Raw genomic sequence first — 25067 nt, 5'->3', positions numbered from 1 at the left:
ATCTTTTGCCTGGTCATCGTGTGAGTCTGCATGCATGGCCACACGAGGGGGACAGCGTGCATCTCTTGCCCATGTACTGATGTGTCTATTGCCTCTGACATACTGCTGATTGCTGCTTGTCTGTGAGTTGTGTATGGTTTGGGTACATTGTGGAACTGAACTGCTCTTCGGGGATAAATAAAGTTGACTGAATCGGAATCGGAATCTGACACTTGTCGTTTTGTAGTGATACATCTGAATGCAGGGTGAGGCAGTAACAAATCACCAGAGGTTCCAATCAAATTACTTGTAGTGTGGGCGACAACCATATACTATGCACATTATAATAACAACAGCACATTTTCCACACAAAATAGCAAATCTTTATTGCCCTTGTTACTTTCAATATGCCCTGTTACTTTTACCATGGTGCAGCAGAACAGTCTGTATGATATCTGTGTGACATAACACATAATTTAAGGGACAGTTAGGGAGCTATTCATAGCATTACCCCCTTCATAGTTTCAGGGTGAATATTAAAAGATTCCATGACGTTATGTCTTACAAAGTGCATCCACACAGACCACACTGGCTCCAACAGCATCGCACTTCAATCAGACTGGAATAAACATGGACGCAAGACGGTTTTAACTGGAAAATCCAATCCAAGATTTTCAAATGTGACCAAAGATGTTTCTTAGAATAAGTCTGTCCAACAAATTCTGTCTATTTTAAACAGTTGTGCATCATTTTAGCTCTGAATAATGTCAAGGACCATGCTAACTTACTCATGTAATGATGGAAGGAAATGACATCATCACCCCTTTCCCTGACACCACTTTACGAAACACACCGCACGAACGCCTTCATCAATGAAAGGTTATGCTGGTCTGAATGTGCACTGAACAAGATGAACAGGATGCAGATGTTGAATCAGGAATCGCTGTTGTCAAATCAGTGACAACAACCAAGACTTCTGGTGCTAAATTACCCAAACCTAATATCATCGTCATCATCATCAACATCCAGGTCAAAGTTTAACTCCACCAAGTACCACTCTCTTTGGTTGTCCACGTGATTTTGTCCGAGCAGCTGGAAGCTTCCCAGTGATAACTCCTGTGTGTGTGCTGTGTCCCAGGCACTGTGGTCTTCATCTACAAGATGAGCCGCTGACCGATGATCTTGCGGTTGATCTCAGCCAAGGCTACAGAGAACACAAACGCCTTCTCATCAGAAAGATTAGCGTAGATGTCCACATCCTTCTCTTGTTTCTCTGTGAAGACAAAAACACGACTAATTAGTCAAGATTATTTTAAATTTCTGTTTATGGTATTTTAGTCCATTAATTTTATTATCAATGCATTAAAACACCTAAATTTAAATCTTTAACAATGCCATGGTGTCAATCATTGCATATGGGAGGACCTAGATGAACTGATAACACTACTACTACTACCGCTACTACTACCGCTACTACTACTACTACTACTACTTACTTTATATCACACCCCTTTTTTGGGGGGGACCCCCCCATTTTTTCCTCCCCAATTGTACTTGGCCAATTAACCCATTCTTCTGAGCCGCCCTGGTCGCTGCTCCACCCCCTCTGCCGATCTGGGGAGGGCTGCAGACTACCACATATCTCCTCTGATACATGTGGATTCACCAGCCGCCTCTTTTCACCTGACAGTGAGGAGTTTTGCCAGGGGGATGTAGTGCGTGGGAGAATCGTGCTATTCGAAGCAGATAGGCAAAATCCGCATCATCTCCCAGTTTTTTTTTTAGACACGGTTTATTTTCAATTTTCAAACACACCCACAACTACACCCCCCCACACACACACTACCCACCCATCCTCCTCACAGACCCATACAAAATCTCCCACCACACTCCCACCGCACCTGCATGTCACCTGAAATAACATGAATTAAATTAAACCATAACAAAAACTAACAAAGTAAAGCCGTAGCAAGTATACATTAAATGAACAAAAGAAAAGGGGAAAAATTAACTACAAAGTACGTAAATAAATATGCAAAAGGGAGAATAGAAGAGAAAGGGCTGGGAACTAGATTGCAAGCCCACCAACCCCAGCCACCAACCAAGCATCTAATTCCTCCACAAAGTTAAAAAAAAGGCTTCCATGTCGAGTGGAAATTGGAAATAGAGCCTTTCATCTGATTTTTTTCAATGACTGTATAACCTCTGCAACCAAATGTGCAAAAGTAGAAGGGGAAGCCTCTTTCCATTAGAACAGTATCAATCTCCTAGCTAATAGAGTGGTTTAGGCCAACATATTTGCCTGAGTAGCATTTAAATGTGCACCGAACGACCCCAAAGATGGCACTCAGAGGAGAAGGTTCAAGTGGGAAACGTAATACAGCGGCCAAGGCCTCAAAAATGGAACACCAGTACTAAGTTAGTTTCGGGAAGGACCAGAACATATGTAAGAGACTGGCAGTGGCTTTTTTTTGCACCTGTCACATGCTGGGTCTAAATCTGGGTTAATTTTAGCCAGTTTATCTTTGCACTAATGAAGGTGGCACACTACTTTGAACTGGATTATGCCATGTCTTGTGGAGTGTATCCTCTTTATTACTAGATCCCAAGTTTCCTCTGGAATGGACATTTCCATAATCACAAGTAACATTTGGCCAAAAGTATTAATGTATAATACAATTTACTGATACACCCTTTTTCAGCAGGATTGACTTCGAGACTGTGGTCCAATTGGATCTTTGCAGGCAGAACTGGAAAACGATTAATTTTAGATTGAGTAAAATCATGAATCTGCAAATATCTAAAAAAGTGACTTGAAGGTGAATTAAACATTTCAGACAGCTGATCGAAAGTTGCAAAAGCGCCATCAATAAATAGGTCCTCCAAAGTGAATATTCCATTGAGTCTCCAAACTCAAAGGCTCCATCAGAAATAGAGGGACAAAAGACTAATTTTTTTTTGTAATAGGGTACCAATAGGGAGATCTTTAAAGTTGAAAGCCTGTCTAAATTGTTTCAAAATCTTAACAGACTCACATATGACTGGGTTATCAGTAAATGTGGGTATAGGGTGAGCCCAAGGGAGTGCGGAGCAGAGAAGCGAGTGCAGACATGTGAGAGACAGGCTAACCAACATGGGATTACGGTGCCTGAGGCTGCCAGAAGCACCGTTCTCTTACATTACAGGGCCAGTAATAAAAACGAAAGTTTGGTAAGGCCATTACACCAGCTTCATGGGGTTTCTGAAGGACAGTTTTGCGTATCCCGAGGCATTTTTCCATTCCAAAGAAATGATGAAATAAATCTGGTATCTAGCGTAGAGTCCTGCATTGGTTCGGGTACCGGCGGGTGACCCGCAAAAATGTCGTTAGCGGGTGATAGTTTGTCTTGTTTTTATTTGCGGGTTCGGGTGCGGGTAAAACAAAGGAACGTGTGGGCGGGTCGCGGGTGTGGGATAATAACATTTTAAAATAGTATTTACTATGTTGTAGAGGAGCTCAAGCAGGAGTCGTGACAACTTTCTCTTTCGGCTACACAACGTGCACCATTTATTCCTTCCACCATTACAACAAAAACCCGCGCAGCGGAAGTGTATCACAGTGAACCCGAACCGAGAAAACAGCAGCTGTAAACCAACGTTCCAACTAGCTCAATAAGGGGAATTATGTATCCCTATAACCACTACAATGTGTTGTTTTTTTTTTAATCTCTCACATCATCAATCATACCCGACTGTCGGCGGTCGTTAGCCCGGAAGCGTTTAAACTGCTGCAGCACGCTCGAAATTGAAATGGCGGATGAGCTGAAGGCAAAAATAGCTAGTGGAGAATATCAGCTTGCCGACAATTCTTCTCCAAGAGCGAAGTCCAGTGTCTTGGGGGCTTTTGTTGTACTCATAGATGGTGAAAATATCCAAGTCAATGGGTTCGCTGCTTGTAAAAAGTGCCGAAAAGTTACGATAGCCGCAAACTCGGTACGTCGTCACAGAAGAAGCACATTGAAAGCTGCCTTGCCAATGTTCCCACCGGTGCAACAACAACTAATCAGTACTTTATGTAACGGGGGCAGTCCTATGCTGTTCTGTGCTGGTCAGCCTGCTGCATGCCCGTCACTCTCATCATTAGCTCTGCGTTGTGTTCTAGTTGGGTGGGGCCCCAGGTGTTGTGGGGGGCCCTCAGTCTCTCATCATCATCATCATCATCATGATCAAGGAAGGAGCGGGGACACACAGGACTCTATTTGGCCCACCTTGCCATTTATTTTGGTTTCAAACCCTTCGACAACCGTCCAGTCCTCCAGCGGGAGCGGTGTTTCTTACGGACGTGGGGGTCGAAGTTCAACCACTGCCCGGACTCCACTCGTGTGCGTTAGAAATAGAAACCGTCCATGGGACTCCGATGTAAGAAAGGATAAACAAGTATTTTATCCCACAGCTTGCAGTATCTTCTTACAGGGATACTCAAGGTTACGTTCTCCTCAACCAGCAAAACTGTCCCACGGTAAGAAACACGTGTGTCTCGGCTCGATTGCTGCTTGAGACTCCTCCCACAAAACAAAAATGGCCTCTCCCGCGTTCCCTCTTCCGTGTACCCACAAGACCTCTCTCTTAAAGCGACAGTACACGTATATGACGGTCGTTGGAAAACATACATAAAAGTAAATAATGACATAAAATAAGATGTAGTAAACACAAATAATAGCACACAGACAGGATTTGGTGATATTTCATACTCAAACAAAATAAAATAAAAACATTAATTTTAACCTGGTTACATTGCGGGACAGAGCGGTTTAATCGCACGATGGGGAATATGCTCCGTTCCCTTCCGCTTCAGCAGAAGCAACAGTGGCCTCAGCAGATCCATTCTCTCCTCGGTTCGGGTTTACAGTGACACACTTCCGCTGCGCGGGTTTTTTGGTTGTTGTTTTAATGGTGGAAGGAATAAATGGTGCACGTTGTGTAGCCGAAAGAGAAAGTTGTCACGACTCCTGCTTGAGCTCCTCTACACTGGTGACCCCGACGTTTGTCTCTTGGTAGTTATCAGAGACAATCTTTCGAACGAACATGGTTGACGAAATCAACGCGGTTTCTCTCAAATTGCCAGAGTTCTGGGAGTCATCGGCAACGACATGGTTCGCCCAGGCGGAAGCGCGGTTTGCTATCCGCAAAATAACGGATGATGCTACTAAATACTGCTACGTGGTATCGGCGCTCGGATGTTCGACTGCAACTAGAGTGGTGAGTCTCCTTACAAATCCTCCGGCGGCAGACAAATACAAGGGGCTCAAAGACCACCTCTTGAAGATTTTTGAACTTTCCGACGCCGAGAGGGCCCACCGTCTCTTTTCTCTGCAAGGCTTGGGTGACAGCAAGCCATCCGAGCTCATGGACAAAATGCTGAATCTGCTGGGACCGGCGCACACACCTGATTTCCTCTTTGTACAACTATTTCTGCGACAACTGCCTGCTCAGGTGCGGACCGCTTTGGCTAACACCGATTGCCGCAAGCTAGCTGAAGAAGCTGACAAGTTCTTCCTGGCCAGCCAACAGCAGCACTGCGCGTCCGCGCTCACCCCTGCCCACCCCCACACGCCACCACCTGGTGACTCCATGCTGGTCGCCGCGGCAACCCCCGGTCGGCGACAGGAGCCCGGCCTGTGCTTTTACCATGCAAAGTTCGGGGCCAAGGCGAAAAAGTGCACCTCCCCGTGCAATTTCAGCTCGTCAGGAAACGCCAAGGCCGGCGCTCACTAGTGGCCATGGGCGTCGGCGTGGAGGACAACAGGCTACTTTTCCTGCGAGACTCCATCTCGGGGCGGCGTTTCCTATGCGACACTGGGGCGCAGAGGAGTGTCGTACCTGCATCGAGTGTGAACGCCCTGTCGGGCGCTCACGGCCCTCCCATGGAAGCTGCTAACGGCAGCTCTATCCATACGTAAGGCACGAGGCACATTGACATGTGTTTTAACGGACAGCGATTCAGCTGGGATTTTGTCACCGCCGACGTGGCATTTCCCCTCCTCGGTGCAGATTTTCTTTGTGCTCATGGGCTGCTGGTGGACGTCAGGAATCGACGCCTGATTGACGCCGTCACCTTCGCTTCACACGCGTGTGCACTCAGCGATACAGGCTCCGTCAGGCTGTCCAGCATGTTCTCCAATGAGGACGTGTTTCTCCATCTTCTCTCCGAGTTCCCTGACCTCACTCAGCCCACATTCTCGTCATCTACAACCAAACATGGGGTTGAGCACCACATCGTCACCACCGGCTCGCCGGTGCACGCCTGAGCTCGGCGCCTCGACCCGACCAAGCTCTCTGTCGCCAAGGCGGAGTTTGAGAACATGGAGCGCCTCGGCATCATCCGTCGCTCCAGCAGCCCTTGGGCTTCACCCCTCCACATAGTGCCTAAGCCTGGCGGTGGGTGGCGTCCATGTGGTGACTACCGTCGGCTCAATGACGCAACAACACCGGACCGCTACCCGGTCCCTCATATCCAAGATTTCTCCACCCACCTGGCTGGGAAAGTGATCTTTTCCAAGGTGGACCTCGTCCGTGGATACCACCAGGTGCCCGTCCATCCCGCTGATGTCCCCAAAACGGCTGTGACAACTCCGTTCGGACTGTTCGAGTTCCTACGCATGCCGTTTGGGCTTAAGAACGCCGCGCAGTCCTTCCAACGCCTCATGGACTCAGTGTTGCGGGACCTACCTTTCCTCTTTGTGTACCTGGATGACATCCTGGTCGCTAGCACCTCCGTGTCCGAGCACTTGTCCCACCTCAGAGCCCTTTTCGAGAGACTCAGCCTGCACGGGTTGATAGTTAACCCGGCCAAATGCCAGTTTGGTCTGAGCACCATCGACTTCCTGGGCCACCGGGTCACCAAGGACGGGGCGGCCCCCCTTCCATCTAAGGTGGATGCCGTCACAGACTTTCCACGCCCACACACGGCCCAGTCCCTCCGGGAGTTCATTGGCATGGTGTCCTTCTACCACCGGTTTATCCCCCGGGCTGCCGATCTCCTCCGCCCCCTATATGAGGCTCTGAAGGGCACAGCCCCCAAACACGCTGTGGACTGGTCTGCAGAGAGGGACACGGCTTTTAAGGATGTGAAGGCCGCCCTGGCTGACGCGACGATGCTGGCACACCCTGTGTCTGGAGCGCCCATTGCCATCACGACGGATGCTTCGGACTACGCTGTCGGCGCGGTTTACGAGCAGTGGGTGAGCGGTGCGTGGCAGCCGCTTGCCTTCTTCAGCGGCCGTTGAACCTGACACAGTGCAAATACAGCACCTTTGATCGTGAGCTGCTTGGCCTTTTCCTCGCTGTTAGGCACTTTCGTTTCCTACTGGAGGGCCGTCAGTTCACGGCTTTCGTTGATCACAAACCGCTGGTGTTCGCGATGGCCAAGGTGGCAGAGCCGTGGTCAGCCCGCCAGCAGCGACAGTTGGCCTACATCTCAGTTTACCACCGACGTGAGGCATGTCGCTGGGAAGTCCAACCCGGTCGCTGACTGTCTCTCCCGGGCCATCGCTGGTGCCGCCCATTTGGGACTCGACTACAGTCAGATGGCGGCTGACCAGGCCGCCGACCCAGGAGTGCAGGCATGCAGGACCGCCGACACAGGGCTGCAGTTGGAGGATGTGGCTTTCGACGACGCCGGCGCCACGCTCCTGTGCGACGTCTCTACGGGTCAGCCCCGACCAGTCGTTCCGTATATGTGCTGGTTGCTGGGCGGGTACGGCATTGCACGTTCCGACTGCTTGGAGGCGACGGGTCTTCGACGCAGTCCATGGGCTGTCTCACCCTGGCAGAAAGCCTTCACAGAGGTTGGTGGCGGCAAAGTTTGTCTGGCATGGACTCAGAAAGGATGTGAGGGACTGGGCTGACACCTGTGTGGAGTGCCAACGCTCCAAAGTGCTCCGGCACGTCAAAGCGCCCCTGATACCTTTCACGGTACCTGAGAGGAGGTTCGACCATGTGAATGTGGACCTGGTAGGCCCCCTACTCCCCTCCCGTGGTTTCACATACCTGCTCACCATGGTCGACAGGACCACGTGATGGCCAGAGGCCGTCCCGCTTTCGTCCACGACAGCGCCTGAGGTTGCCCGAGCGTTCATCGGAACCTGGGTCACCCGCTTTGGCACCCCATCTGACCTCTCCTTGGACAGAGGGCCGCAATTCACGTCAGCGCTCTGGAAGGAGATCGCCGCGGGTTTAGGGGTGAGGCTCCATCGCACCACAGCGTATCACCCTCAGGCGAATGGATTGGTCGAGAGGTTCCATCGCTCGATGAAGGCCGCATTGCGGGCTACCCTCAAGGACGACAAACTGCCTTGGGTCATGCCTGGGCTCAGGACGGCTCCCAAGGAGGACCTCCAGTCCTCATCCGCCGAACTGGTCTACGGACAGCCACTTCGGGTCCCGGGGGATTTCCTTCCCATCGCCACAGCTCCCTGGTCCGCCAGATGCCAACGGACTGCGCTGCAGGAGGAAGCCAGGGCTTTTGCACCAGTACCCACACCCGCGCAGCGGAAGTGTGTCACTGTAAACCCGAACCGAGGAAACAGCAGCTATAAACTAATGTTCCTACTAGCTCAATAAGGGGAATTATGTAGCCCCATAACCACTACAAGGCCTACATGGGTCGGGTTTCAGGTCGGGTCGCGGAAGTAATGGTTTATATGTGCGGGTTGCTGGGCGGGTACGGCATTGCACGTTGCGGGGGCGGGTCTCAAAAAACGGACCCGTGCAGGACACTAATCTAGCAAAGAGAATAATGTATTTTTAATATAAACTGGTATAGATTGAAAGAGGTATAAAAATGTGGGCAAGATATTAATTTTAACTGCATTAATACGACCTGCAGGAGATAGGGGGAGTCCAGACCAGCATTCCAGATCAAGTTTAGTACAGTTTATCAGAGTTAGAAACTTACATTTTATTATATCTATGCTTTACAACAATGACTACATTTTTTCAGGTGAAATCTTGAACGGAAAGGAAATAAGCGGAAATTTGTCTGCCATGGAGTTAATTGGAATTAGTTCATTTTATGTAAATTAAGTTTATATCTGAAAAAAAAATCCAAACTCTTTCAATAATGTCAAGATGTTAGAGATGCAGATTTAGAAAGAGGAAGAGATTCTATCATTTGTATTTATTGAGGCCTTTGGGGACGAGTGCAATAATCTGACCCAGGATATAAAATTATCATCGAAACCAAATTTTTGCAAAGTAAAAAAAAGGTAGTCTCACTCCACCCAGTCGAAAGCCTCTTCCACATCAAATGATACCACCACGTCTGGGGTCTGAGAAGGCTTAGAATGTAAAAAAAAAAAAACTCATCTCATCTCATCTCATCGCATCTCATCTCATCTTCAGCCGCTTCTCCGGGGTCAGATTGTGGTGGCAGCAAGCTAAGTAGGGCACTCCAGACGTCCCTCTCCCCAGCAACGCCCTCCAGCGCCTCCTGGGGGATCCCAAGGTGGTCCCAGGCCTGATTGGACATGTAGTCCCTCCAGTGCATTCTGGGTCTACCCTGGGGTCTCCTCCCAGTTGGCTGTGCCCGGTAAACCTCCAAAACTTCGTTTTAAACATCGTTGTTAAAAAAACAACGAAGTTTAAAAAAGAGTGCCGGTTTTTGACAAATCCAATCTGGTCTGGGGAAATTATAACTGGAAGTACTGTCTCTAAACGGTGAGCTAAGGTCTTATCCAGTATCTTCACATCAGTATTAAGTAGTGAGATAGGACCGTCAGATGCACAATCACGTGGGTTCTTACCCTTCTTGAGCAATATAGAAATTGAGGCCTAACATAACGATGGAGGGAGAGAGTGAGAGCTGAATGAGTTGCCAAACATTTTGGCCAATAGTGGGGAAAGACGCTTTGAACATTTCCTATAAAATTTGGTTACGAAACCGCCTGGCCCCACAGACTTGCCACTCTGCATGTTCCCCACCAAGGATAAGACTGTGTAATGACATCAGGTAAGCAGGATAAAAAAAAAAACTTCACAGAATCACGAATCATCCCAATTTGAAGTGTATATGTTGGCTAGAATAACCAGGCTATTATACATCCGACCAGAGTCAATTATCTAATCACCCCTTGAATCTTCATCAACCTTTGAGACTGAAAATGGGATAGTTTTATTAATCAGTATAGTGGCTCCTCGGGACTTAATTGAAATTTCAAGTGGAACAACTGGCCTACCCAATAGCGAAGCTGAACTTGGTCTGAGTCGTGAAGGTGCATTTCCTGGAGAAATGCAATCTGAGTGTTGAGGTGTTTAAGATGAGTCAGGACCTTTATCCTTTTCACAGGCAGGTTGAGGCCTTTCACATTCCAGTTGGTACAGTTGACTGATCCACTCATACCACTCCCTGGTCCAGATGTTAGTGACATTGTATTTTCATTTATTTTATTCTATTACTTTATTGATCCCCTTGGGAAAATTCTTCCTCTGCATTTAACCCATCCTAGCTAGGAGCAGTGGGCAGCTGCCGTGCAGTGCCTGGGGACTAACTCAAGTTTGCCTTGCTATGCCTCAGTCAGGGGCACAGACAGGAGTATTAACCCTAACATGCATGTCTTTTTATTGTATGTCACTGTAGGAGATAATGGATATGTACATCTATTAACAAAGTTGGAGAGAGGGGGTACAAAAACACCATAATACCCACATCCTGCCACCTACCTCCCCACCTCCCCAGATCCCTCTTTCCCTACCCCCACCCAACCCCAATAGGGGCATGCATGCTATTGCATAGCCTTAAAAAAGCAAAAAATTAGTCCTACCAAGTGGACATATAAAAAATAAAAATATGTCAGCACTTGGGAAAACTGGTGAACCATTTTAGGGGGAGAACAAGAAAATGACAGTTCCAGTGTATTCAGGCAGTGGTAGCTTGTCTAGCATCAGCCAGGTAACGTGCAATTTTATTTATACATCATCAAGATGGTGCTGTGGATGGTTGCCATGGTTCTGTGCTCTCTTGTACTTTTTCTGTTTTTGTTTCTTTGTTTAGTTTCCAGTGCCCACTCAGGGAAGAACTTTTAAGTCTCCAACTGGTCACTGGACAAACTGAACAGACTTTATTTTACTGGCTTTAATTGAACATTTTAACAAAAGCCTTGCTGAGGTACAGCCCTGTGTGGACTATGCGAAACCAACAATGGGGGAAGCAGGCTGGAGCACTTGTTAAACTGCGACAGTGGGGATTTGGAACCACGCTCCCATCAATCCACATGGCGAATGTCTGCTCTCTGGCCAACGAGATGGACGAACTGCTACTCCTAAATGGAAAAAAAAACTCAGACTTTTCCAGATCTGCTGCCCTGTGTCTCCCGGAAACCTGGCTAAATGAGCATGTAATGGACAGTACACACCATCTGCCGCCGTTTCAACTCCTCTGGGCAGACTGCAAAACAGAGCTATTGGGGGGGGGGGGGGGGGGACAAAAGAAAAACCAGGGTGGCGGCATATGCTTCTACATAAACGAAGGTTGGTGTATGGATGTCACAGTGTCGAAGAAATCATGCAGCCCTCAGTAAGAGACCAATTTCATTGACTGTAAACCATTCTATTCACCGCAGGAATTCTCATCATTTATTCTGTTCGGTGTCTATATCTCACCCAAGGCATGTGTTAAAGAGGTGTTAAAACACCTGGCTGATGAAATTACAAACATGGAGCGCAAATATCCAGACTCCCTACTCATTATCCTTGGGGATTTTAACAGAGAAAACCTCCGCCATGAACTGCCAAACTACAGACAGCATGGTAAAAGTGCCACCAGAGACAAAAACACTCTGGATCATTGCTACACAATATTAATGGATGCCTATCTCTCTGTCCTCCATGCAGCCCTGGGCCTCTCTGATCACTGTCTGATTCATCTTATCCCAACCTACAGACATAAACTAAAATCTCAAAAGCCTGTGGTTAAAACTGTGAGGAAATGGACCAATGAGTCAAAACTGGAGCTCCTGGCCCACCTCGACTGCACTGACTGGATTGTTTTTGAGGGTGCATCTACAGACCTGGACGAATTTACTGATACTATGACATCTTACATCAGCTTTTGTGAGGACAAGTGTGTGCCCACCGAAACATTCTGTACCTTTAATAACAATGAGCCCTGGTTCACAGCTAAACTCAGGCAGCTTTGTCAGGCCAAAGAAGAAGCCTACAGGATTGGAGATAAGATCCGGTATAAAAAGGCCAGAAATACACCCAACATAGGAGCTCAAAGTGGCAAAAATGTGTTAATCTGAAAAGCTGAAAAACAGGTTTTCTTCCAACGACCCATCATCATTCTGGAGTGGTTTGAAAGACATTAACAACTACACGAGATCTTCCTCCACACTGCAGGGAACCATCAACTGGCTGACAACCTAAGTGGGTTTTACTGCAGCAAACTTTCACCCCCCGCACCCTCTCTAGCCACAATACACAACCAACTGCACTCCCTGCCATCCACTCTCCCCTCCCTACCAAACTGCCACCCGCACTCAGGATCTGTGTTTAGGGGTGCGCCAGCTCTTCCAGAGACAGAAGACCAGGAAGGCACTGGGCCTGGATGGCGTGTCACCGACCTGTCTGAAATTCTGTGCTGAACAGCTGGCCCCCATTTTCACACTGATCTTCAACAGATCACTGGAGCTGTGTGAAGTTCCCTCCTGTTTCAGGAGCTCCACTATCATCCCAGTCCCCAAGAAACCCCGTATCATAGGATTAAATGACTATAGGCCCATTGCCCTAACGTCTGTGGTCATGAAATCCTTCAAAAGACTGGTGTTGGCCCACCTGATGAAAATCACATGCCCCCTGCTTGACCCCCTGAAGTTTGCCTACCCAGCAAACAGATCAGTGGAAGTTGCAGTCAACATTGGATTGCACTACGTCTTCCAACACCTCAACTCCCCAGGGACATACGCAAGGGCGCTGTTTGTGGACTTCAGCTCAGTGTTCAACACCATCATCCCAGATATCCTCCACTCAAAACTCACCTGGCTCACTGTACAAGCCACTATCTGCCAGTGGATTAAAAACTTCCTGACAGACAGGAGGCAGCTGGTGAGGCCGGGGAAAATCACATTCAGCACCCAGATAATCAGCACTGGTGGTGGTGCCCCCCCCCCCCGGGATGTGTGCTCTCCCAAACTTTTCTCTCTCTTCACAAATGACTGCATGCCCCTCAGATGACCCGTCTGTTAAACTCCTGAAGTTTGCAGACGACACAACCATCACTGACCTGATCTGGGATGGTGACTAGTCTGCATTATAGACTGGAAGTTGATCACCTCACCACATCCATAAACCTCCTCTTTGGCCTTCCTCTTTTCCTCTTCCCTGGCAGCTCCATATTCAGCATCCTTCTCCCAATATAACCAACATCTCTCCTCCACACATGTCAAAACCATCTCAATCTTGTCTCTCTTGCTTTGTCTCCAAACCGTCCAACCTGAGCTGTCCCTCTAATATACTCTTTCCTAATCCTGTCCTTCTTCGCCACTTCCACTGAAAATCTTAGCATGTTCAACTCTGCCACCTTAAGTTACGCCTCCTGTCTTTTCGTCAGTGCCACTGTCTCCAAACCATATAACATAGCTGGTCTCACAACAATCTTGTAAACCTTCACTCTAACTCTCGCTGGTAACCTTCTGTCGCAAATCACTCCTGACACTCTTCTCCACCCATTCCACCCTGCCTGCACTCTCTTCTTCACCTCTCTTCTGCACTCCCCGTTACTTTGAACACTTGACCCCAAGTATTTAAACTCACACACTTTCGTCACCTAAAACAGTGGAGATGACAGTGGACTTCAGGAGGAGTTCCCCAACATTGCACCCCCTCACCATACTCAACAGCGTGCTGTCTGTGGTGAAAACCTACAGATTTCAGGGTTCCACAGTCTCCCAGGACCTAAGGGGGGCATCCAAAATAGACACAATCATCAAAAAGGCCCAGCAGAGGATGTATTTTCTCCGCCAGCTCAAGAAATTCAGCCTGCCTCAGGAACTCTTGATTCAGTTCTAAAGTACAATAATCCAGTCTTTCCTCTGCCCATCCATCACTGTCTGGTTTGGTTTGGCCACCAAACAGGACAGGGGCAGACTACAATGGACAGTTAGGTCTGCAGAGAAAATCATTGGTGCCAACCTGCCCTCCATTCAGGACTTATACACCTCCAGAGTCAGGAAACGGGCAGGCAACATCACTGCAGACCCATCACACCCTGTTCACAACCTGTTCCAACTCCTCCCCTCTGGCAGACACTACAGAGAACTGTACCCCAAAACAACCAGATATAAAAAGTTTCTTTCCTCGGGTTGTCATTGAAATGAACGCTTAACACTGTCAAATAAATCCAACCATTTTGTATATACCATGGTCGGAAATTAACATCAGCCAAGCGCCAAATGCGGGTAGAATTTTCATTTGGCGTGTAAGTTTCAGAAGCCACCAGACACTTTGGCGGGTGACTTTTTTTCCAATAAAATATCAGCATTGATGGTTCAGCATGAGTAAGATTTGTAGTAAAATATCAGCCTTCGTTGCTCATACAGTGCACGATTGAACGAACTTGGTGCATGAAACAGCTCACGCATAAACAGCATGAGCCCGGAGCTCACAGGCGCGCAAGGTGAATGATATTTCTAGTCCTGTCAGACGATAGCAGCTTGCATATTACAGTAGCTAGCGTTAACATTAGGAACAGCATTATGTGGCGACAAACTGAGTATTGAACACGGACTGATTGCCATTGTTTGTAATCATAAATTGCGCAGGGAGAAGCAGGCCATATTTTACACCCTGGCAATTTCAGAGCAGTTTCTTGTCTTTGCCGAATGCCGCTGTCTTTTTAGCACCAGCAGCGGCGTAGACCGGGATTAGTAGAAATCTTCGGCCATTGCCTTTTCCTATCAGGCTCCATTGTTGTGGAATAACCTGCCTGCTGCCATCAGACTATCAGAGTCTGTTGAGTCCTTTAAATCCAGACTTAAAACTCATCTTTTTGCCTTAGCTTACAATTAGTTGCCTTTAAGTTGAGTGCTTCACAACCTGTACTGGATGGTGGGTTGGTTTTCTGTCTCAATGAATTTACCAACCACTGTTTCTGCCGACGAGATTATTGAGTATAGATTACGGAGTATAGATTATGACTAATTGATGACTTAATTGATTATGGCTAATAACTATTGCAAACTGTTCTCTTCTCTAACATGTCTTTTCTCTCTCTCTGAATGATGTCTTTTCCTTTCTCTTTTTCTGTGTGTGAATGGTGTCATGTGAGTCTCTCTTGCGTGCATGTGCAGTCGGTTCTCCTCCCAGGTCTCCGTGGTGATGGTGGTCGCCATTTGGATGCTGCCTGCCCTTCCTAAGTTTTTCTTTATTTACATGATGATGCTAGTTGCGTGGCTTGGGTCTTGGACTGTTCCGTTGGCATATGGACACTGCATGGCATCCTGTGCATCATGTTCTTCATAAATTTTATGTCCATTATAATTCTGTTATCCTCTTTCAATGTTGTATTATGTAAATTGCGTGAACACAATATCCATTGCACGCTGTCCGTCTTGGAAGAGAGATCCCTCCTCTGTTGCTCTCCCTGAGGTTTCTTCCTATTTTTTTCTCCCTGTTAAAGGGGTTTTTTTTTTTTAGGGAGTTGTTCCTTATCCGATGAGAGGGTCTAAGGACAGGATGTTGTGTTGCTGTTAAGCCCACTGAGGCAAATTTGTAATTTGTGAGATTGGGCTATACAAATAAAATTGATTTGATTTGATTTGACATTGTAGAGAAGTGGACCCGCTTGTCTTACGCGTTGCATAATGTCCTCCTTGACACTAAAATAGTGTACACAAACAATGAAGGGATGTGGCCTCCCTCTAGATCTTTCTTCCAGGTCTTTCTTCTTTTTGCAAAACATCTTTGAGCAGGCCAGAATTAAGTCAGTTGGACATAGTCCCTCCATGCCTACATGTACCCAATAATTCTCAAATTGTTCCTGCATGACCTCCCCTCTAAATCCTCACACTTATCGGATCGGAAAGTGAGACCTTGTAACTTGCGGTCCATGAATGTAGCCTCATCTGACCAGTGATTTGGCCCCTTTTTCAATTCTGTCACGTGGCTAGATAGACCCCTAGCATCGGATCTGACTGATGTTAAGTTGCCATGCAGTTCGGTCCGTACTGATGCAATTTTGGACCTCCGTGATGTTGCCAAAGTGTCTAGTAGCATCCACAGAAGCACATCTGTCCTCTTTCCGTGAAGTTAACATATCAGCTTGAAGTGATTCAACAGCACTGACAACAGTATTTGTCAGAGGTGGTGGATATAACTTGGTCGGTGTTAGCCATCGTGTTAGCGCCCTTAACATGTGTAGTTGGCATAGTGCATAGTTATAATGTAGTACTCAAAAAGACGTAGTAGCAAAACAATATACTACCAGAATAATATTTGTTTCCAACTGAAAAAAATACGCAATGTCGATACAAAAGAACTGTTGATTTATTGAGTTATTGAACAATTGGCAGGGGGCTCTAAACTCTTCCTCCTACCCACTCATCACACCACCGGACGACTCAAGCAGAATTGAGGCTGCATCACAACAGGACGGTGGGAGTGGTGGCTCTAGACAGAGCTGGATTGGGATCCTTTTCAACTCCCCAGATCAACACCATCAAAGCGAAGGAAAAGCGTTGCCTAGTCCAAGAGGAAGTTAGAGCAGCAGTCAAGGAGGAGAGATCCTGCAGGATGGTGGGATTGAGTCAACAAGGTTTCTGCACGAGATGGGAGAACACATTCAAGACGAAGGTGACATGGGCTGAGCTGTATAAAGCTGACCAACACCGGATAAAATTCCTCACCCAGGCAGTGTATGATGTGCTTCCCAATCCATCAAGCCTCCACAGGTGGGGCAAGGTGTACACAACAGCATGTCCACTGTGCTCCAAACGTGTAGCCCTGGAACACATCCTGAGCTGCTGTTCAAAGGCACTGGGGGATGGATAATACCGATGGAGGCACAATCAGGTTATCCTGACCTCTGCGAGGGACTGGCATCTGTTAGAGGAAGTCAAGCGGCAACTGAAGTTCCCAACCACATGATGACCACCACCTTGAGACCAGACATTGTTCTCCTACAGTCTTACTGGAACTAATGGTCCCCAGGGAAGACCGCTTGGGATGAGCCTTTGAAAACAAGCTTGCCAAGTACAAGGGACTGGTCACTGACTGTCAGCAAGCCAGTTCGAAAGCAAGGTCTCTCTCAATAGAGGTCAGATTCAGGGGCTTTGCAACCCGATCCCTGTCCAGAGGCTTCAGTACTTTGGGCATCGAGGGGGGGAGGAAGAAAAGAGCCACCTGGAACACCATCAAATCAGAATCAGAATCATGTTTATTGGCCATGTAGGTTTGCACTACATGGAATTTGACTCGGATTTTGTGGCTCTCTGTGTAATTAACATAGAATAACAACACAACAATCTTCAGGTATATCTACAAGGATTGACTTATACAGGCGAAATAAGAGGTGATAAAGTGCAGTGGTGCAGAGAATATATCAGAGATGCTGAAATAGATGGTAGCAGGTTATTTACATACATGCATGAGGTAGATGGACATTACAGAGTGTACCAGTATATGTACAATGCACAGTACAGTATAGTATATACAAAATGGTTGGATTTATTGACAGTGTTAATCGTTCACTTGAATGACAGCCTGCAGAAAGAAACTGTTTTTATATCTGGTTGTTGTGGGTTACAGTGCTCTGTAGTGCCTGACAGAGAGGAGGAGTTGGAACAGGTTTTGTTGGGTCTGCTGCTTGTTTCCTGAGTCTAGAGTCCTGAATGGAGGGCATGTTGGCACCAATGATTTTCTCCGCAGTGCTAACTGTCTGTTGCAGTCTGTCCCTGTCCTGTTTGGTGGCCGAACCAAACAAACAGTGATGGATGTGCAGAGGACAGAATGTTCACAGTGTTGAACTGAATCAGCAGTTCCTGAGGCAGGTAGAATTTCTTGAACTGGCAGAGAAAGTATATCATCTGCTGGGCCTTTTTGATGACTGTGTCTATGTTGGATGCCCAAAGTGGCAGAAAGAGCCTCAAGATGGCTGTGGCTCAAGAGAGGAGAGCCATGGGGGCCAAAGTAGCTAGCTAGCCATCTGGAAACAAGCTGGTGTCTCATCAACCTAAGCTCAATCACATGTAGGAGGGTGTATACAATTGGAAGACCCGAAACACCCGATGGTTTGAGAAACATCCCTGAGGATGTGTCCAGAAGAATCAACAGATGTATTTGCACAGTCTGAGTTACAACATAAGTGAAACAGCCTTCCCATTACCTTTCTCCTCTTCCTGCTTCTTAAGCCCCACTGTTTTAGGTCTGCCTCGCCCTCTCCGGATAGGATCTGATTGACTGTTGGACCGGGATCGTCTCCTGTTCTCCATGTCATTCGTCAAGGGAGAGTCAACCCGGTCTCGGCGAATCCTTTCTGTTCTCCTCCGCTTCAGGTCAAGCTTGTCTAAGAGATAAAAGGGGGCACAATTGCAGACATTCTGTAAAACAAAGCAAAATATACTTAGATGCATAAGTCAAGTCAAACTTCATTCATATGGCACATTTTCATGCACAGGCAACTCAATGTGTTTCACAAAAGTATAGGTTAAAAATCCACACAAAATTATAAAATAGAAATTCATATAAAATGCCAGTAAAACAATAACAAAATAAAACAGCTGGAAATTAAGCAGTTTTAGCAATAATAAAACAAACAAAAAAATAATGAAAACATTTTAATCAAAGGCTCTGGAGAAAAGAAAGGTTTTGAGGTTACTCTTGAAAGAGGAAAGACTTGTGGTACACGTCAAATCAACTGTTTCAATATCTGGGAGCATGATGTAGGAAAGCTAATGCACCAGATATTGGTTTGATCTTTGGGACAACCAAAAAGTGAACAATGGATGCCCTAAGAGGCTTGATCTGTTTGTATTAATGAGCATTTGGGAAACGAGGAGGGGAACAGTGAAATGTAATGCCTTAGAGAAGTGATACAATTTTAAATCAATCTTTTATTGTACAGGAAGCCAGTGCAATGACTAAAGAACACGTCTAATGCGTTCAGTTTTTATTGGTGAGTTTGGTTTTTATCAGAGTTATTTTGGATAACTGGAGCCAATTTAAGGTGTTATTGGGTAGACCAAATAAAAAGGCATTATAATAATCTAGTGACAAAGGCAGAAACAAGCTTTTCAGAGTCTGAAAGTGATAAAAAAAAATTTACTTGGCATTACCTTCTACCATCTAAAGTATAATTCAGTTAATATGGCTTTAGAAGTTCAGATTTCAATCTAGAATTACTCCAATGTTTCTAACCTCATCACTGTTTTAATCGATAGTGAGACTAAACATGCAGTGACTTCTCTTTGTCTTATTTTGTCCCTATGATTTTTTCCCCTTTTTTAAAAAAAATGTTTTCCCCTTTTTTCTCCCCAATTGTATTTGGCCAATTACTCCACTCTTCCAAGCCATCCCAGTCGCTGCGCGACCCCCTCTGCTGATCCAGGCAGGGCTGCAGACTACCTCATGTCTCCTCCCATACATGTGGAGTCATCAGCCTCTTCTTTTCACCTGACAGTGAGGAGTTTCATCAGGGGGACGTAGCGCGTGGGAGGATCACGCTATTCCCTCCAGTTCTCCCTCCCCTCCAACCGACCAGAGAAGGCGCTAGTGTAGCGACCAGGACACATACCCACATCTGGCTCCCACCCGCAGACACGGCCAATTGTGTCTGTAGGGACGCCTGACCAAATTAGAGGTAACAGGGGATTCGAACTGGCAATCCCCATGTTGGTAGGCAACAGAACAGACCACTATGCTACCTGGATGCCCCATGATTTTTTCCTTCTGTTTTATTTTTGTTCAGATTGACAAGTTTTGGGAAATCCAGTGGTTTATGTCATCTATGCCATTGATCAGCATATTGATGTGACTCAGGTGACAGTGAAATGCATGGCTGTGAATCACCAGCATAGCTAAGGTATGGGAGCTGATATTGTGCTTCTGTATGGACTAAAGCAAGAGGCAGCATATAACAAATAAATAGCAGGGATCCAAGAACTGACCCCTAAAGGACCCCACATGTTTGGTTACCCTTATTTGACTTATTTTTTCTGATTCAGACAAAGAAGTCCCAGTCTCTTAAAGAAATCACACAATGCTTTGTAAAACTAATTAAAAAAATAGACGATGAAAAACAAAAACGAACAAAACCAGTTGTATCACTTCTATCAGTCATTTAGGGATTTTACAAGCTATTTTCATAGACTTGTTGCTTATAAAAGCCGTTTGAACGGATTTGTCCCTCAATCATCAATGTGGCCATTTCGATTGCCATACTATATATTAAACAATAATGTGTAATTACTAATATTTTGATTTACTGGTTTGAAGAGAAGCTGTGCTAAACCAAAATTTACGACCTGTGAGATTGTGACCCTGCTCTTAAAACATGCTATTTTGGCCAAGATACAGCAGTTAGATATGGTTGAATTTAGGTATAAAAAGTACAAACCTTAGTAATAACCTTAGGTATTAGATTGGCGATTGTTAATTTCAGATATAGGTTTGTAATGGTTAAGATTAAGATTAGCATTTTGGGAGCGGCCAAAATCTCACTGTGTCTAATACCAAAGCAAAATTGATAAGCACACCGCAGAACTTGTATTATAAATAATAATCTATGCATGTAAATAAGGGCTTTTTCAGTGAATCCCTTAGCTACACCAACATTGTTCTTGTGGTGCATTTTTTTTACTTATATGTTAGGCATTTATAAAGATCAATATTTCCAAAGTATTGGTGTCTCATCTGTATTTTCGCCAATGTCCATGAAAATGAGTGTCGAACTTTTTTTTGTGGTTGATAATGATAAAAAGAAGAAGAAGAAAAATCTTTTTATTCATCTCATCTCATCATCAGCCACTTCTTCGGGGTCGGGTTGCGGTGGCAGCAAGCTGAGTAGGGCACTGCAGACGTCCCTCTTCCCAGCAATGCCCACCAGCACCTCCTGGGGGATCCCAAGGCGTTCCAAGACCAGATTGGACATGTAGTCCCTCCAGCGAGTTCTGGGTCTACCCCTGGGTCTCCTCCCAGTTGGCTGTGCCCGGAAAACCTCCAAAAGAAGGCGCCCAGGAGCCATCCTAATCAGATGCCCGAACCACCTCAACTGGCTCCTTTCTACGCGGAGGAGCAGCGGCTCCACTCCTAGCTCTGTCCGGATGTCCGAGCTCCTCACCCTGTCCCTAAGGCTGAGCTCAGACACCCTATGGAGGAAACTCATTTCAGCCGCTTGAATCCGCGATCTTACCCTTTTGGGTAAAACTCATGACCATAGGTGAGGGTTGGAACGACGATTGACTGGTCAATTGAGAGCTTTGCCTTCCGGCTCAGCTCCCTCTTCACCACAACGGTCCGGTACAATGTCCGTATTACTGCTGATGCTGCACCAATCCGCCTGTCAATCTCCCGCTCCATCCTACCCTCACTCATGAACAAGACCCCGAGATACTTGAACTACTTTACTTGAGGCAACAACTCATCCCCAACCCGGAGGGAGCAATCCACAATTTTCCGGTCGAGAACCATGCTCTCAGACTTGGAGGTGCTGACTCTCATCCCAGCCATTTCACAATCAACTGTAAACTGCCCAGTGCGCATGGAGGTCGCGTTATAATGAAGACAACAAAACCACATCATCTGCGAAGAGCAGAGATGCAATTCTGAGGTTCCCAAAATGGACACACTCCTCACCTTGGCTGCGCCTTCAGATGCTGTCCATGAATATCACAAACAGAATTGGAGACAAGAGACCACCTTGGCAGAGTCCAACACCCACCGAAAACATGTTTGACTTTGTGCCAAGAATGCTGACACAGCTCTCAGTTTGGTTCTACAAGGACCGGATGGCTTGTAGCAACTACCCCGGTACCCCATACTCCCGCGGTACCCCAAGCGCCCTGGGCTACATGGTCGTAAGCCTTCTCCAAGTCCACAAAACATATGTAGACTGGCTGGTCAAACTCCCATGCCTCTCCTCAGCACTTCCGCAAGGGTAAAGAGTTGGTCCGTTGTTCCATGGCCAGGATGGAATCCGCATTGTTCCTCCTGGATCTGAGGTTCAGCATTTGCTTGGAGCCTCCTTTCCAGCACCCTAGAGTAGACTTTCCCAGGGAGGCTCAGCAGTGTGATGCCCCGATAATTGGAGCACACTCTCTAGCCCCCTTTTTTAAATATGGGAACCACCACCCCAGTCTGCCACTCCACAGGTACTGTCCCTGACCTCCACGTGACACTAAAGAGGCATGTAAGTCACGACAGCACAACAATGTCGAGAGCCTTCAGCATCTCAGGGCGAATCTATTCACAACCAGCGCCTTGCCACCAAGAAGCTTCTTAACAACCTCAGAGACCTCTGCCATGGATATGGGTGGGGAGTCCCCCGAGTCTTCAGACTCTACTTCCTCCACTGAGAATATGTTAGCTGGCTTCAGGAGCTCCTCAAAGCATTCTTTCCACCACCTAACAACATCCCCAGTCTGGGTCAGCAGTTCCCTTCCCCGGCTGAACAAATCATGAGTCAAGCCCTACTTCCCCTTCTTGGGTCGTTGGATGGTTTGCCAGAACTTCCTTGAGGCCAATTGAAAGTCCTCCTTCATAGCCTCGCCGAACTCCTCTCACACCCGAGTTTTTGCTTCTGTGACTGCTGAAGCCGCAGCCCTTCTGGCCTTCCGGTACTTGTCTGCTGCTTCAGAAGACCCCTGGGCCACCCAAGTCCGAAAAGCATCCAACTTCTTCTTCTACCTTCTTCTTCTCTTTCAGCATAACTGCTTCCCTCACTGCCAGTGTCCACCAACGGGTTCCTAGGTTGTCACCTCGACAGGCACCAATGACCTTATGACCACAAATCCTGCCTGCCCTATCTGCAATAGAGGCTTTGAACATGGCCTGTTTGATTTCCCCAATGTAAAATTCACAGCAATCATCCCGGCACTTAACATTGTACACTATATTGCTCAGTTTGTGCAAGGGGACCTGATCCTTGGAGTGGACCAATTTCTGGCGCAGCATGTTTTGGGATTTGAAAGCAACTGAGATGCAATGTTTGGAAAACACGCATCTCAACTGTTCTAACACTCCCGACACATATGGACTCATCACTAGTTTATGCTTAGGCAGTTGTTGTCCTTCTCCTCTCTTCGATTGGCTGGTGAACTGTTTGGGCATCTTCTTGGCTTCGACAAAAGCCCAGTTAGGATAACCACACTTAACCAGCGCCTGTTTAATGTGGGATTTCTCCACTTACCCAGCCGCTGTGTTAATGGGGACACTGTCAGCTCGGTGGTACAGTGTCCTGATGACTCATACTTTGTGCTCCAGTGGATGATGAGAGTCAAAAATCAGAATCAGAATACTTAATTCATCCCCGAGGGGAAATTGGGTCCTACTACAGACACTTACACTCTAGTAGAGAGAAAAACTAAAAACTAATAAGATACAAGATAACATGAAAATAGAAACAAGAAAAACAGAAACAAACAGATGTAAAAGATAAGATAATAAATAGAAATAAAAGCAAAAGTCTTAAACTGGATGCGAGCAGCTACTGGGAGCCAGTGTAGGGACATGAGAAGGGGAGTTGTGTGGGAGAATTTAGGGCGGTTGAACACCAGACGAGCTGCAGCTTTCTGAACAAGCCCCAGAGGTTTGATGGCCGACGCCGGGGTGCCAGCAAGGAGGGAGTTGCCGTAGTCCAGCCGAGTAATGATCAGAGCCTGGATGAGCACCTGTGCTGTCTCTTTGGTGAAGAATGGGCGAATCCTCCTGATGTTATAGAGGAGAAATCTGCAGGAGCGAGCAACTGATGCAACGTTTGCAGCAAACTACAGTTGGTCGTTAAGGATAACACCCAGATTCCTCGCAGTCCGAGTTGGCGTCACCATGGTGTTGTCAATGGTGATGGCCAGGTCTCGGTGCAGGCAACCTTTCCCCGGGAGGAACATCAGCTCTGTCTTGTCCAGATTGAGCTTCAGGTGGTGTGTTGCCATCCACTCTGAGATGTCAGTCAAGCACGGAGCAATGCATGTCTCTGCTTGTGTGTAAGAGGAAGGAAAGGACAAGATCATCTGGTTGTCATCGGCATAACAACGGTAAGAGAAGTCATGCGAGTGAATAACAGGACCCAGGGATGTCGTGTACAGAGAAAAAAGGAGAGGACCCAGAACCGAACCCTGTAGAATGCCTGTAGTCAGTCTGCGAGGCTCCGACACAGACCTCTCCATGTCAAATGGTAGGAGTGACCTGTCAGGTAGGATGCAAACATTGAGAGTGCAGAGCATGTGACACCCAGTCCCTCGAGGGTAGAGAGGTTGATCTGGTGGTTCACTGTGTCGAACGCAGCTGACAGGTCCATGAGTATCAGGACAGAGGAGAGAGAGTTTGCTCTCGCAGAGTGCAGCGATTCTGTCACTGCAAGGAGGGCTGTCTCTGTCGAGTGACCCACCCTGAACCCAGACTGGTTGGGGTCCAGGAGGTTGTTCTGGTGGAGGTACAAAGAAAGTTGGTTGAAGACAGCACGTCTGAAAGTTTTGGATAGAAAAGGTAGAAGGGAAATCTGTCTGTAGTTTTTAACGTCAGAGGGGTTAAGTGATGGTTTCTTGAGAAGGGGGGTGACTCTAGCAGTCTTGAAGGTAGATGGAAAGCATCCTGCCTGGAGGGCGGTGTTGATGAGATGGTTTAGAAAGGGAAGGAGTTCAGGTGCTATAGACTGAAGAAGAGGGGAGGGGACCGGGTCAAGGGAGCATGTGGTGGGGCGTGATGTGATGAGGTTGAGGACCTCGGCGGGGAAGAGGGGCGCGAGGTGGGATAGGGTGGGACGTGGAGAGGTGAGGGAGGGTGCAGAGGGTGGGATAGTGCAAGCAGCACTAACTGGGTGGTGAGAAAAGGAAGATCTGATGTCGTTTACCTTATCATTTCCAAAGAGTCTCATCACTTACTATACAGCTTATGAAAGTAAAAGA

At 47.0% G+C, this 25067-nt stretch overlaps 1 protein-coding gene across 1 annotated transcript in view; it reads right to left on the bottom strand.

Moving 5' to 3' along the window:
* Positions 1 to 339: 339 nt before the first annotated feature.
* Positions 340 to 25067, bottom strand: part of c4h16orf87 (chromosome 4 C16orf87 homolog) — a 42001-nt gene continuing 17273 nt past the window's right edge. Inside the window, exons 3-4 of the mRNA XM_056278937.1 lie at positions 18335 to 18514; positions 340 to 1252 (exon numbers count right to left, since the gene is read on the bottom strand). Coding sequence (XP_056134912.1) covers positions 1134 to 1252; positions 18335 to 18514 — 299 coding nt within the window. The 3' untranslated portion in view covers positions 340 to 1133. The remainder of the gene's footprint in view (positions 1253 to 18334; positions 18515 to 25067) is intronic.

Source organism: Lampris incognitus, chromosome 4, assembly GCF_029633865.1.
Source record: "Lampris incognitus isolate fLamInc1 chromosome 4, fLamInc1.hap2, whole genome shotgun sequence".
NCBI classification, from domain to species: domain Eukaryota; kingdom Metazoa; phylum Chordata; class Actinopteri; order Lampriformes; family Lampridae; genus Lampris; species Lampris incognitus.
This window is presented reverse-complemented; position numbering and strand designations above follow the sequence as displayed.